Source organism: Microchirus variegatus (genome assembly GCF_963457635.1).
Source record: "Microchirus variegatus genome assembly, chromosome: 20".
NCBI lineage: Eukaryota > Metazoa > Chordata > Actinopteri > Pleuronectiformes > Soleidae > Microchirus > Microchirus variegatus.
In genome coordinates, this window is record NC_139821.1 from 395,592 (window position 1) to 411,847 (window position 16,256).

The following is a 16,256-nucleotide window of genomic DNA, read 5'->3' on the forward strand; positions in this document are numbered from 1 at the left end:
ACTGTGTGTGTGTGTGTGGGACAGAGCAGAGGTCCAAATCCTCTCCTGCAGACCAAACAGTGAGGATTAAGACTGGTTCCTGTCCTGTTCCTGACCTCCTCAAAGCCTGTGCAGATGTCCTGATCCCCCTCAGCCGAGGAAAACTCCCTCCTACGACGACTCTCTCTTGACCCCACGACCAAAACAAAGCACTCAGGTGAAATCTGTTGTCACGAGAGCACTCACACACACACTTTGAATCACTCTGGTCTATCATCTGCTGCAGTGCAGGTTTCTCTTCTGTCTTCAGGTGTTTCACAACAGTCTGTCCCAGCGTTAGCATGTGGTCACGTTCCTGAATGACCTTGGTAAGAAGACGACTTTCCCGCCGCTGCGTCGCCGTGTTTTCAAATCACCGAGACGAGGTCAAGAGACGCAGACAAAGACGTGAGAGTTTGAATGACAAAATAGGAAATAAACACTTTATATGGAGGCGGCGTTGAGGTTTGTCTGAGGTCGCCGGTGGTCCTCAAAGGTCACGACCCCTTTGGGAAGGTTGTAAGTCATGTGCCCATCAAACTAATGACCACCCAATATGGAGCTTAATTTAAGGGTGGATTCAAATCTGATGAGGTGGAAAGAACTTTCAAAGACAGATTTTTAGAGAATAATCAAGTCTGTGTTTAAATACAAGATAATTAAATACTTTGACTACATTTAGAATGCAAGACAAAGTAAAATACTATATATGCTTATACTTATGTACACAATAAAAGAATAGAACTAAATATGTTAAATATGTGGATTAACTTTAATTCTCTCTGCAACACCTGAACATGACAAGCATTGATTAAGAGAAAGATCTTAGTTTCTAAGGCTTGAACTTCAGTGTTTTCCTTTAACTCTGGTCTTCAGAACACTTTCCTGCTCTAACACCTGATTCACATCAACAGCTCGTTATGAGGCTTCTGCAGTTTGATGATGATCTGATCGTCTGAATCAGGTGTGTTAGAGCAGCTAAAACAGACCAGTGTTCACTGAAGACCAGAGTTAAAGGGAAACTGCTTCACTTTATTCATAATTGTTGTTTTTAGAAAACAAACAACACTAACACAAATAAAGTTTGTGTAATTGTATCACCTCATTGTTTCAGGTGACACCTGCACTGTCCCTGTTACACTCTACACTCGTCCATCTCTGCACTCATTCCTTCAACCCCCTCATCCCCCCCCTCCCCACACACACACACACACACACCCACACACACACACACACACACACACAATGCTGTCAGACTTTTAAGGATCCACTGAGCTGTGAAATCGCACAAATTGCTGTAGCTGTGTCTGGCCCTGCAACAGAGAGAGAGAGAGAGAGAGAGAGAGAGAGAGAGAGAGAGAGAGAGAGAGAGAGAGAGAGAGAGAGAGAGAGAGAGAGAGAGAGAGAGAGAGAGAGAGAGAGAGGATTTTATGCTTCAACACTTTTCAACCTCCCCCCCCCCCCATCACCACACACACACACACACACACACTTTTCTCCCTTATTCACTCAGACATAGACAAGCACACACACAGCTGCAAAACACACAGTCCAACCTTCCCCCAACTCTATCACACACACACACACACCCCAACACACACACACACACACACACACACGTGTCTTTACCACATTGTCGAGATCATGTTCTGTATCAGGCATAATGTCCCCACAAGTGAAAATGTCCCCACAACAAAGGTGTTTTGCCAGGCAGTGGTCCACACAGCGATAGAAAGACAAGGTCATACACACACACACACACACACATTTACATGTCTTTACCACATTGTGGGGACCATGTTCAGGACTGGGCCCAATGTCCTCACATGGAAAAATGTCCCCACAACAAAGGTGTTTTTTCAGGTGGTGGTCCACACAAGCATAGAAAGACAAGATCATACACACACACACACACACACACACCAGTGACCTCCCTGTCCTCATGGTGAAGACTAATCCAGCACTTTGCTTCAGTGTTCGGGTCACTTCACTGAACAAGTCGACGAGAGGAAGCAAAACTCCAGAGGGACGGAACCCTCTCAACACACACACACACACACACACACACACACACACACACACTCATACCCTCAGGAACACCCACAAAGGTCACATACACACATGTTGTAGAGTTTTGCTGTAGAGTGATGACAGGTTCTTACTGTTTACATCTTTGTTTGTTTTGATCAGAATCCAGGACCAGAAGACGACCAGTGTGTAAGATTACAGTGATATATATACATATATACATATATATGTATATATATATATATACATATGTATATATATATATATATATATATATATGTATATACATATATATATGTATATACATATATAAGATGAAGATATAAGGTCTGTGGACCACAATGGACAAATAAATATCTTTGTGATATGATAAACCTTTAGTTTAGAGTAGATTAACTAAAGGCTAAAAAGCTTTACAGTCACATGTAAAGTGAATAAATGTAGTGTAGTGTGTATGTAGTCACTGCACAATTCAACTATTTTATGAGGATAAAACAATAAAAAACAGGAAGTGCAAATACAGTTCAGTTACGGCACCAGAAGCAAAGCTATTTATACTGCCCTCCAGTGGACTAAATATGCTACTGCAACTCACTGAAACTGTTGTACATGTTTCTAAAAATGAGGTTGAAATGGACGGATTTTATATTGATGTAAATTGATTTTATAAACCTTTATTATTGAGTGATATAACATGAGGACACATGAGTGTAAACGTGTGATATTAACCACAATATTTCACAAGATCATAATTTAAGATTCACATCTAATATGAAGTGTTGTGTCCTCTCCTTACCCACGAACAGTGACCTTTGAAGCTGTTCCACTGGACCACGTCAGCTCCATCACCTTCTACAAAGTATGTGAAGTGTTACCTTTAACTTCATCCTCTATAAGGACTCAGTTCCTCCATCATCAGCTTGTGTGTGAGCGTCTTTCTCTCTTTACTTTGACCATATCCTCAAACTGTGAGTGTTTCAGTGTTTACACATCAGATCACATTGAAGAACTGCATCTGCAGAAGGAGATGATTCAGTCATCACTGATCTACAGGATAATTAACACGTGTTCTTATGTTTACTCTTAAACGTTAGTCACTGACTCAGTTTGGAATAAAAAGTAAACTCAATCAAAAGTTTTCAATTTCAGATTTGAATTTCTGTTTTCTGTTGTTGTTTGTTTCTCAAAAAAAGTGAGGTGATTAAAATATACGAGTGTGAAAATGTGAATGTGAACTAATTCTGTAGTTTAATTCAAATCCAGGTTTAATCATCAAACAGAAAACATCATGTTTGTTGTTGAGTGTCTGAACTGAAGCTGTCGTCAGCTGGTCCAGATGTTCTTTCACTTTTGATTTGTTTCTTCTGTGCAGAAACAGAAACTCGCCCAAAAATAGACATTTGATTCAGAATCGACTTTAAATCAGTCGATGATGCGGAAAGTGAAGGAAGAAGAAGAGCAAATATATATAGATAGATAGAGTTCCCCTAAAGTTACTCTGGTGATGTGTATTTATATTCAGGCCTGTTTCCTGTTCATAAGGCTGTGTGTACCAGTACTTGTATTTGTATATATATATATATATATATATATATATATATATATATATCTTATATAAGTGTAGCATTGTGGTAAAGTTAAGGTTAGAGATAATGCATAGTGTGTGTGTGTGTGTGTGTGTGTGTGTGTGTGTGTGTGTGTGTGTGTGTGTGTGTGTGTGTGTGTGTGTGTGTGTGTGTGTGTGTGTGTGTGTGTGTGTGTGTGTGTGTGTGTGTGTGTGTGTGTGTGTGTGACAGTCATTACTGCTCATCACATCAACACACTTTGGTGTTAAAGCTCACACATTAATACTCATATTCTCCTGGTTTAAACCCCCAAAAAATTCCAGTACATTCCTCCACTTCACTGTTATCAGGGGAAAAACCCTAAAGCTGTTTATATTATTATATCATATGTAGCTGTAAGGCAAATATTTTAAGGCAAATTAAATATTTGGTTGATTTTTGTGCAAATTAATTGTAGCTCAGAGATTGTTATAATATCCACATTCATTTTAATGTTCTTGTTATGCTATGCAGGGTTAGGTTAGGGTTAGGTTTGGGTTAGGTTTGGGTTAGGTTAGGGTTAGGCTATGCATTGCCACGTTATATTATGTAGCATTACATTATGCTAGGCCATGTTGTTATGTCATGACTTTGTTAAATCATGACTCAGCTCTTTCTTTGCAGATTTTAGGCTCATATTAAAAAACATCTGCCTGTTTTAACTGGAGCATCTTAAACGTCTCTGTAACTGATGTAAGGAGGATCTGCAGTTTGTGCCTGATATGAGTCAGACTCAAGTCTATGATATGACTTTCTCTACCTTTTCCCACCGTTGAGCTGCATTTTAACACTGGAACCATGACCCTAAACCTTGGCTGTTTAATGGGAGAAATAAAATGCCTGAGAAATCACAGACTTTACTTCATGAGGCTTTTGTTTCCTTCATGTTTTCAGTGAGTCGGTTCATGTTGAAGCTGCATCTCAGACTCAGTGGAGTCAGTGTCAACTCAGTTCCTCATATAAACCCTGATCTGTCTCTTAATAATCGCTGCGTATTTCATACGCAGCGATTCCTCATCATATCTGAGAGGAAGCATGAGTGAGCGTTTCTAAATCTGCTGAGTCTAAACTGTACCGTGTGTAAGAAGTGGAATCATCCAGGTTTTTACTGAAATGACCTGATTATGAGTTCAAATGATTCCGTCACATTGTGAGATTTTCTAGACGTGTTGTTGTGTGGAGATTCTGCAGAACTTCATCACAGAACAAATAAAGATCATAATTGTGTCGTGTCAAAGAAAAGGTTAGCATTAGCTGCACGGTTAGAAGTTAAAGTTAAATTAATGCATATTCTGTGAATAACAAAACTGATTTGAAGTTAAATTCACTGAAGTCTAATCAGTGTTTGTGTGTCAGACAGAGAAAAGTTCACAGTTCCTTGAAACACAGACGCTCACTATGACTGGATCAAGGTCTGCCAGTAAAGTCACAGAGACGATGACTTCAGTCAGTAATATTCAGACATCTGAAGAATATGTGTTGGCTCTTTATGTCATTTTATATTTTATATGGAATCATATAGTGATTTTACTGTCATCGCTGAATATATGATTATTATTATTCTGTTTGTGCTTTAGTTAGTGAATCAAATGTCTTTCAAAGCTGAGTTAATTTGCATTTGTGCAGCTCGACCTTTAGCTCTGACTAACAAACACCATCACAGTGACGTTCACACACAAACTTTTACCTACATCATGTTTTTCATGTTCACTACATTATACTGTTGTGTTTTACTGCTGTGAAATTGTTCATATGTTGAATGGATTTTGACTTTTTTTAATGTCAGACGTCTGTTGTTTTGGAAACAGTTTGGTTTTTTCTACATGTTGAAGAAGTTGAATTAATTAGATGATTAAATATGAGCAGAGAGGGGCTTCACACACACACACACACACACACACACACACACAGATGACTCATTCATCTTCAAACAGAACATTTTCTGCTGGAACTTCCAGAAAAGCCCTGATAAAAGTGTGATCAGGGTCTTTTTCTGCAGATCTTAGAAAAACCTTCTTTATGTCAGTATTTACAATCATCTCAGGAATGAAAGTGGAGTCAAGGTTTGAGTCAGTTTAAAAACATGTTGTGATCATTTTACATCAATAAAAACCCTAGAATATCATTGTCAGGTGGTTTTCACCCAAAAAAATATATGTGATTTTCATTCAAACCAAGTTTTCATCTTCATTATTTATTTGTTTTTTCCAGTCATTTTGGAGCATTTTTATATTTGTCCCCTCATGATGCTTTTCTTTGATTTTGTTAGATATGACACAGTTTAAAATAAAAGAGCACGACTCAAATTTGTCATGTTTTGATGTATTTTGATAACAAGTACTTTTCATTGGGTGTATTTATTATCTAACCCGGCGTCAGTGACAGTGTTCTATAGGTTAAGAAATGACTGAAAAATAGGTTCAGTGTCAACTGTGTTATTTTAACTGCAAAACTGTGGCGCTCTTGTTCTTTGTGTTGTATTTTTTTAATTTGTTGTTTTTAAATTGTCATACAACACAAGTGCTGTTCATCCATCTTTTACTATTATTATTGCTATTATTTTGGAGATGATCATTTAATTTTCCTCTCGTCTCACTCTCTCTAACTCTCTAATTCATAGCAGCTGACGTGCGTTTGATGGAAACGTGCGCACACACACACACACACACACACACACAGACACACACACACACACACAGGTTCTGAAACCACATCCTGAGTCACTACAGTGACTGTGACGCCTTCACTGTGACACGGACTGAACCATGTTCCTCTAAACGCTCTCACACACACATCAGTGACTCAGATCGACTGTGACTTAAAGAGTGGCACAATTATTATTATTTTTATTTTATTTTTTTATTTTTTTAAATCAAGGTAAGACCATTATTTTTTAAAACATTTTAAATATTTGTAAAAGAAAAACAGGTTGAATATACATTTTTAAATGTTAGACAGATTAGGAGTGGACTAATTAAATTCACTAATTAAAATGTATGCTTTATTTATGGATGTATTTAAAGAATGGTGTTAATGTTCTTTTTATTGTTGAGTATTGAACTCTTTCCTTTTATGTAAAAACCCATTTGTAACACATGAATATGTGTGTGTTTCAGGTCACTGTCATGACGCTCACACATGTGTGTTTAGTTTTATTGTGGAGCTTCACTCTGTGGATTCCTCGTGGTAAGTCGTCTCATCAGAAAACTGCTTTTCCACTGAACTCTGTCTTTCTTTAAGCTCATTTATTCATGACTTCCTTGTTACCTGATCCATTAAATCTGCATAAATAAACCTTGATTAACTTCATCAATTGTCTTTAAATCCTCTACAGTCACATCTTTCTGTAACGTCTCCTGTTCCACGGACTATGACGTCTCACTCAACTGTTCGTGTTCAGGCTCAGTGCCGACGTTTCCTGTCCGACTCTACGTCAGCTGCAGGTACAACGTGTTCTTTACATCTCTGCTAATGTACTAATGTACTAATGTAATACTGTAATACTGTTAGTACATCTTCATGTTGATTTTCATTGTGTTATTGGTGTACTAATTACAGTATATGTTTTAGATTGATGATGATGACAGACTAAAGCCCCATAAACACTGTAAGGTGCTGAACTTAAAGCTGCAGATTACATTATTTTAATTACGCTTAACTAATGCAATCATCTAAAACAAGCTGATTATTATTTCTACCACTTTATCCTGAGGGTCACAGGGTGAGCTGAGCTAATCTCAACATATTCACTAACCTTGTTAAGGTAATCACTGTGTAAGATGTTTTAAACTATGCAACATGGAATTATATTAGAAATGATTGTGATCTGTTCACAGTACGACACAAAAAACAATGGAATCTGAGAATATCAGCTGTAACTTCCTACTTTAAATAAAGACTGAATCATTTTTAATTTTTGATTATCCAGCACAATACTAACTCTAACTGATTTCCATTTCCTATGATTGAGTTGATGCTACAACGTGTTATATGTTGACGTCAGTAATAAAACTGCAAACATAGATTTTAAAGAAAGTAACAAACAAAAGCCTAATTTCTGGGAAATCTGGGATTTTTTATTATTATTATTATTATTATTATGTCTAAAAGGAAAGAAATAACCCTGGAAAGGAAAAAATAATAATCACATTTTCAGAAAAATCTTCTCGTGGCAGATTTAAGACTAATTTTATTTTACATTTGTGAGGAAATTGGTTTGATTTTAAGTTATTTTTATCCACTTAGACTTAAAGTAAAATTGGTCAGTGAACTGAATCACAATATTACTGATGACTGTGTGCAAATATAGACTTATGCTATTTAAGTTAATATATTTCCTTAAATGTTTGGCCTCTTTTATTGAGCGTTGGCCTCTTTGTTTACAGTTTAACGCACGTTTCAGTCTTAAACTGCAGAATTAACTCGTTTAAGAAAACAAGTCCAGTTAAATTTGCAACAAGAAAATTAAAATCAATTCAAGAAAATATGTCTTATTTTTAGTTGTGCTGTTTTTGCAGCATGGGTTTGTGAGAATACATCATTTCTCTGGGAAATTACTGCTGCTGTGTCAGATTTTATTTTCCTGGTTATTTGTAAAAATATGCTAAATTATGTCATTAACAGACGATAATAAGATATAAGGTTGGTGAAGAGATGTCACTCCTTTGTTTCAGTAATGAAGATTATGAAGAGGAGGTGAACAGCAGCTGTGAGGTCACTCTGCCTCAGTCCTGGTGCATCATGCACATGGAGAACCTCTATGAAGTGGCCTCCATCGGGACCATGTGTCGAGCTACAGCCTCTCACCAGAACCACGGAGTAACAATGATGAGCAGTGAGTCGTCCAGCTGGGCTCTGAGTGATGTGGGTAAGTTGAGCTAACGCTAACAAGATCTGACGAGATAGGAAGATCACACACTGACCACGTATCATCAGTGTCATACGGAGAAAACATAATGTTAGTTTACTTTCATCAGTACCAGTACAAGCTAAGAACTTTTAGGGTTAGGGTTCAAATTTAGGGGTTAGCCTACAAAACCCTATCATAACCCAAAAAAATATATACATTTATAGGTGTTTGCAAGCATCTCCTACAGCTGTAGTTCACTTATGACCATACATGACATCACAGAGAACAGTTTCTTCAGGTTTGGATTCAGTTAATCGTTGTTCCTTCCTTTGTCATCTGGTTGTTTAGCAGCAGAACCTCAGCATCATCACCAGAATCACTCTTCAAATCGAGAATAAAGCTATGAAGATGATACCATACATTATACCAAACGTGCATTTTCACTTTCATATCTAAACATAGATGTGTTTCATTTTTGGGAGTTAAATTATGGAATGGACTTGGTGATGAAGTGAAATTGTGTAAATTGAGTAAATTTTAGTTTTTCTTCTTCATTGTGTTACTGATATTTTGGGTTATTTTATGGTTTGTACAGGATAAGTAAACACAAGCCTCGGCTTCAGCCTGTTCCTTTTTCAGTTACAGACTGTAAGTCTGTGGAAATATTTGCCGATTAATTGCACATAATTGAAGTATTTTATATTGTAACGGTATTAAAACTCTTCATTCTTTCATATCTCTCTTTTACCCGTTTGCAGTGAAACCTCAGCCTCCGTTCAACGTCCAGGTGAAGCTCAGTGACGACTTCTACAACATCAGCTGGGCGACAAACAACCACAACGACTGTGTCACCTACAGACTTCGTGTCAGAGAGAGCAAAGCCTTGTTCAAGGTAACGTGAGTGAGAACAAAGATATGAAGGACGTGACCACGTATTTCACTGTTGACTCAGTCGTCCACTGTTTCCTGACCCAGGATCCAGTTCATTCTCTCTTCATGGAGACAAAGTTCATCCAGGTACACAACAGCAAACTCCAAACACACATCAACTACACTGTGGACGTTCAGGCCAAAATGTGTCCTGAAAACATCTATCAGGGTCCGTGGAGTGAATGGAGTGAGACGGTGGAGTGGAGAACTGGCTCTTCTGCTCTACAGGGTGAAGGTACATTTACACAAGTCACTCTTTCACCTTTGAGTTTGTTGGGGCTTTTCACTCGTGTTGATTGATTGATTGATTGATTGATTGATTGATTTGTTTATTCCAGTGTCAAACACCCTGGTGCCCCCTCATGGTCTTATTAGACACTACAATCATTTCTCAGTTATTCCCAGATCACCATGTGATGATGTGACGTAACACAAAACCCAACATAACACAACTAAACCAATACAAATAAGTACACACACTACAAATAAAGATGGCTTGTCATATAGGATACAAAATACTTCAAACAGCCAGCGCAAAAAATCTCTCCTTCATTTTTCCAAAATATATCAGGATTTTTAACTGAACTGATTCAAAAAGAGTGATCTTCCACAAACTGGAGATCACAGAATTCACACAAACGTAAATGTTCAGGTGTAACTTCCACTTTCAGAGGTGAGATAGTTCTCATTGACAATTGATAGAAGATAAAAATCATTTGCATTTTGTTGATGGTGAATTTCTATCGTATCATCATGAACTGGACATTTTTAATTATATTTCAAGGGTAACTCACTCTCTCAAAACGACGTCTTTGCATCATTTACTCCTTTGCTGTAGCACCTACAGGCCTGACACAGGTACTGCAGCGTTTAGAGCTGTTTTTAGGGTTTGTGTTTGTGTGGATGACGACATTTATTATATCATGTTTACGCAAAAACCTTTTCAAAACGACAAAGACAAAGATCGTGGAGATATTTAGTTGTGTTTTTGGGATGAAACCCTCATTCAACAAGTGATGAGTGACAGAAAGAATGTTTGTGTTATGTTTATATCATGTGTTTTCTCTCTGTCTTTTACAGGAATGATTAGATATGAGTGGATCATCTTCATCACAGTGTTCATCATCCTCTTCCTGTTCGTCTTGACGTTTTGTTGTAAACATCAGTGAGTATACATACTGTACATACTTCAGGGCTTTGTTTGGCTTTGTACACTAATGTAGTAGTAAAGTACTTGCTTTCAAAAACAAATCATTCAATGATAAAGTCCACAAACACAGGGAGAACATTTACACATGAACTCAATATCACCAATTGTGTTTTGTCCCATAAAAATGTCAGATGAACTGAGTCTAAATTGAAAGTAAATGTACGCGTAAGGTCACCATCACCATCACCATCACCATCACCATGTGTTCCAGTAAATGACGAGCGTCTTCTCACAGCTTCGATCTGCACTTTCCTGGCATCACCTCCCACATGTTCACTAACCACTGCAGCACTCGAGGTGCACGCTGCACTGAGGCGGCTGAAGTGCACATAGGAAGTCATGCAGAGCATCACAGAGACCTGAATGTACACAAGATACACAACATACACAACATACACAACATACACAACATACACACAAGCCCAACAACCATATGAGATGCTTTCTTGTATCAATGCAGTTCTAAAGCTTGATAATGAATGCTTTATTCAGGACGTATTCATTTATATTGAGTAACTGATACTTTAGGCTTTTTTAAAGTATGGTTCTGATGCTTGGTTAGCGTTGCTTGAGCCGAGGGTTTGATATCGACGGATGCAAAGTGAGGGCCCACGGTTGGTGTAGTGGTTAGCACTCTTGCCTTTGCAGCAAGAAGACCCGGGTTCCTGGGTTCGAGCCCCGTTTGGAACAACTTCGGAACAAGGGCCTTTCTGCAAGGAGTTTGCATGTTCTCCCCGTGTGTGCGTGGGTTTTCTCCGGGTTCTCCGGCTTCCTCCCACAGTCCAAAAACATGTGATATGGGGATTAAGTGAATTGGTCACTCTAAATTGACCGTAGGTGTGAGTGTGTGAATGGTTGTTTGTCTATATGTGGCCCTGTGATGGACTGGCGAACTGTCCAGGGTGTACCCTGCCTATCGCCCAATGTCTGCTGAGATAGGCACAGCACCCCCCGTGACCCTCTGGTGGAGGATGAAGCGGTAGATAATGGATGGATGGATGGATGCAAAGTGACTGATTGTACATAAACTCTTAGAATCTTCACACAGGGTCAGTCAGAGTACTAACCCTAACCCCAAAAGGGTTCTTCTACAAGGGCTGAGGTTCTACCTGGAACCATTTGCTTCTGAAGAAAGGGTTTTTCAAGGGTTCTTGGTGACACTAATGGTTCCAGTAAGAACCATTTTGATCCAGAGAACCCTTTAAAAGCCCTTTCCTGAATAAAGGGTTCTTGGTGGAACCCTCCAAAAGGGTTCTTGGTGGAACCCTCCAAAAGGCTCAACTAATAACATCTTGTACCACTTCATCTTGCACTTAAACTTTTTCTTTCGCAGCTCTTGTTGTTTGCAGAATGCGTACAAATATTCATCCAAATATACATTTGTTTCAGGTTACACGTGGTCGCGTACATCCCCAAAGCAAATGTGTTCTTCGAGCCGCTTTACCAAGACTACAACGGGAACTTCAAGGTGAGAGAAAACAAACTGTAATTCTAAATTAGCCCAGCAGGTGTCGCTCTCGTGGGGACTTTCATCACACCTGGGGGTTAGGGTTAGGGTTGGAGGGAAACTCCCCTTTCATTCACAGTGTGTGTGACTCAGTGTGAAGGGGCTTCATTTGTCTGCCATGCTGTGGTTTGGCCCCAGTGGAAAATACCCAGGGTGCATCTGTTTCTGTGTCATTGTGTGAGGCTAAAAATAAGTCTATTGATAATTACAAAGTCTAATCTTTCCATCTCCATTTGATTTCCCCTTATGTAAAATCTTACTTCAGGTGTTTGCAGAGGCGTAAAAGGCAGGAAGTCGACCTCGAGCTCAGGGGCCCCTCAAAAGAAAGCTGATTATACTGTCGTCGTAAGCCTCATTTATACAGAAACAGTACTTTACTTAAACAATCTCATTTGTTTGAGTTAACAAGAACTAGCTTCATCTTCTAGAAAACCCCCTCTAAACTCCACAGTACGTTATAACAGGCCTGTAGGTGGCGCTGTAACACTGCAACAGAAACACACTAAAAAAGAAGAACCCGTCCCACCTATTTTTCCTGTATGAGAACGCCCCAACTCTCATGTGTGGACATGAACAAATGTTTGCTTTTGACAGTTTTTGCAGTTACTCTCAGCTGGAGCTTCATCAATATAAGTTTTGAGGGACTGCAGTTACAGACATTGCTCAGCAGAGGGCGCCATTGGATCAAATATCTGAAAGTGCAGTACAGTGTAAGGGGAAGTACAAATAAGACGCGTCCTTTGAGTGAGTAGGTGATTTACAGATTTACAAATGACAGTTATGAATAAAGTAAAGCAGTTTCCCTTTAACTCTGGTCCTCAGGGAACACTGGTCTATTTTAGCTGCTCCATCACACCTGATTCAGACGATCAGATCATCATCAAGCTCTGCAGAAGCCTGAGAACGAGCTGTTGATGTGAATCAGGTGTGATGGAGCAGCTAAAACAGACCAGTGTTCCCTGAGGACCAGAGTTTATACTGAAGTAAAGAAGCAGTAAAAACAAACATGTGGTTGAGAAGAGATGAAAAACTGAGGTTTTAAAGAGAGAAAGTTCATTTAACAACATATAAGTGAGTGTGCACTTAAGTGCAGAGGTCATTCAGTCTCTTCTCTAATGAAATTAACAACATATCATGCATAATGTTGCAGTAGAAATGGATACTATGCTTTTTAATTGTAAATCCAACACGGATACCAATATTTTGTGGTTAATGTAATTCATCCCTAAAATACATTTTCACACTGACACCACTGAGGCTTTTTCATGTGCACCTACATATTTACATTATCCTCAAACACTTGCACTATGTTAATCACACATTAATAACAAATAAAACACAAAGCCAAGAGGAAGTAGTGGCAAAGAGTCATTGATATATAGTAGTTTATTCACGTTGCTCTCCAGGATTGTGTGAATATTGCAGAATTAAAATTCATCAAACAGGAAATTCAGTGTTGAGTCTCAGATTGGCCTCCACAACAGTGAAGTCAGGTTCACAATAATGGATCCAAACAGAGGATTGAAGTGAAGACAGTGAAGTGGGCAAAACATGTTGTCAGTAAATGTAGTTGCTGGATGGATCCACTGACATCATGATGAATCTGAAGAGTGAAAGTGTGAGTAACACGTCTGCAGTGTGTAGTATTTCAGGATTTCTCTCAGTCTATATTTTTATTTTACAAACCAGTTCAGACTCTTAGAGAAATCCGTGGTGTCGCTCGTCTGTGGTATCAGTCTCTGAAGTCGCACATGGCTTCTGTTTGACTTCCTTCCCATTGCAGATTAGAGATGACTCAGTGATGGAAATGATCTAACATTTGACTCAGGATGTGGTGTCTTCAGCTTCACTGATCTGTCTGTTGGTATAAAGATGGCTGCAGAACATCACTTTACAGGTTTATTCCCAGGGTTTAAAAATAAAGCTACCATCCATCATCCATGCTCCCATTATTATGATTCACGTTATTGAATTAGGCACACATTCATTTCATTAGCATTATTGCTATATTGCAAACAATTTGGACTGGACCATAGAATAGCCCACAGTATGAGGGGCGGTCCAACTTTTGATCATATCGTCATTTTATCACAAACAGTGTTTTGGGAAATAATTAAAAAATAACGTACCAGCCTTGCATTATCTTTGTGTGGACAATCAATAAACTGATACTTTGAGAAAATAATGACGCCATAATCCCAGCTCTCTCTTGCACTTCGAATGTTTTGAATGTTTAGATCTGACTCTGGATGCACTCGACAGAAAGTACCAGAAATATCAATACCCCACTGCAGCGTTTCCCAACCCTGGTCCTCAGGGAACACTGTCCTGCATGTTTGAGATGTTCTGCTCCATCACACCTGATTCAGATGAACCAGGCTTCTGCAGAGCTTGATGACGATCTGACCGTTTGAATCAGTGTTTTGGAGCAGGATCTGAAACAGTGTTCCCTGAGGTCCAGGGTTAAAGGGAAACACTGCCCTGCTGTCACTCTCATAGACTTGGTCGCTCAAGAAGACATTTGAGCAACAATGAACAAAATGTTGCACTATTCCTTTAAACATTCATATGCCAGTGTTAAAGGTTAACGTCTCCCTTTTGCTCTGTTGTAGGAATGGGTGAAGCCTGTGTTCAGTGAGTACGATTATTACACAAAGTCTTGTGTTCACACGATGAGCGAAAAGCACCAGGACGTCCTTCAGTGGAGCGACGAGAAGAAAAGCTCCAGAGAGGACGAGGGCGGGGCCAAAGAGGGCGAGGCCAAAGAGGGCGTGGCCAAAGAGGGCGAGGCCAAAGAGGGCGAGGCCAAAGTGGGCGAGGCCAAAGTGGGCGGTCCTTTCCTCTGTGTGATCCAGCCTCACAGCGGCCAGCGGCTGCAGCCGTTCCAGGATGAAGACGCCTCCCAGGGAACTGGACACTCTGTTGGACATGTGTCCATCCACACGGTCACGCTGTCTGGGGAGGAGTTTGAGGACGAGGAGGAGGAAGTGATGTCACAGAGCTCCCTCACGAGTTACCGAGCTGGAGAAAGCTTTGTCTCCTTTGAAGAGGACGCCACAGAGGTCGGTCTGGAGAGGCAGAGTTTGATGTTTGCAGAACCTGAAAACCACGTACCTGCTGATCCACAGCTCCACGAGCCGGAGAGACTTTCTCTGGACTCGTTTGCCTCTAACGGGCAGTCGGAGGACGGTTACCCTCATGTGGACCTGGACACCATCGACAGTGGTTTCGTGGAGTGCGGCAGCCCCGCGGCCTCAGACTCAGACACTGGAGATCACACACATGCTGATTTATTTCAGGAGCACAACATCTCAAACTCTAACTACGTCAAGCAGTGGATGATATGTAACACTATTGAGGAGAACACTCAGCTGTGTGGACCTCAGTCAACATGAACATGTGTGCTTAACAATGTGGAACGTTAAGCTGTGCACTTTATTCTGTGTACTGTAAATCTTTGACTTTTTTTAGTGCTAAGTGTATTTTTATAGAGCTTATTTGTGTCAGTAGACGTCCATGATCATTTTTTTCAGTTTTGGTAGTTAGTTTAAGCAAAATGAATTTTTTGATCATCATCATCATTTTTTCCTGCTCCAAGGAATAAGGAAACACTCCTTTTGTTTTGTTCTGCCTAAAAGTGTGTTTGTAGAGATGAGACGATGCTTTATTTATTTTTTCCTTAATCAGATCAGTTATTTCCAGTCTGTTTTACATTTCTCGTCTTTTTTATCTTTCTGCTTTGCTCTAACGTCTAAGTTTGTACATTGTGCATCAATAGAAAAAAGAGAATGTGAAGATCAGTGTTGTCAGCTTCATCGTCTCACAGCTTCATTAGCTTGTACTTTGCATGCGCAGCTTTATCAAGATGTGTGATAACGTTGTGTTGTCTTGTTGAGACGTTTATTGTAACAGTGTCAGTAAAAAAAAGAAGAAAGAAAACAGGTTTGAGCACGTTTTTATCAAACACCACGATCATTATCTGTTTCATGTGTCTGCAGCTGCTCTGTGCACACGTTTGGAGACAAATAAGACAAAATAATATAATAACTCGTTAAAACACTTTGTGGTGTGTTGAATTGTAAAGAATTAAAATGATAATTAACAATTAAC

At 39.4% G+C, this 16,256-nt stretch overlaps 1 protein-coding gene across 1 annotated transcript; it reads left to right on the plus strand.

Moving 5' to 3' along the window:
* Positions 1 to 2,740: 2,740 nt before the first annotated feature.
* Positions 2,741 to 15,541, plus strand: LOC310941499 (uncharacterized protein; the record flags this gene model as incomplete). The annotated part of the gene is made up of 10 exons (XM_083906686.1): positions 2,741 to 2,756; positions 2,853 to 2,905; positions 6,767 to 6,836; positions 6,985 to 7,093; positions 8,324 to 8,517; positions 9,258 to 9,391; positions 9,475 to 9,664; positions 10,510 to 10,594; positions 12,029 to 12,107; positions 14,759 to 15,541. 10 exons carry the CDS (start codon positions 2,741 to 2,743, stop codon positions 15,539 to 15,541), a joined length of 1,713 nt encoding a protein of 570 aa, XP_083762812.1.
* Positions 15,542 to 16,256: the final 715 nt, after the last annotated feature.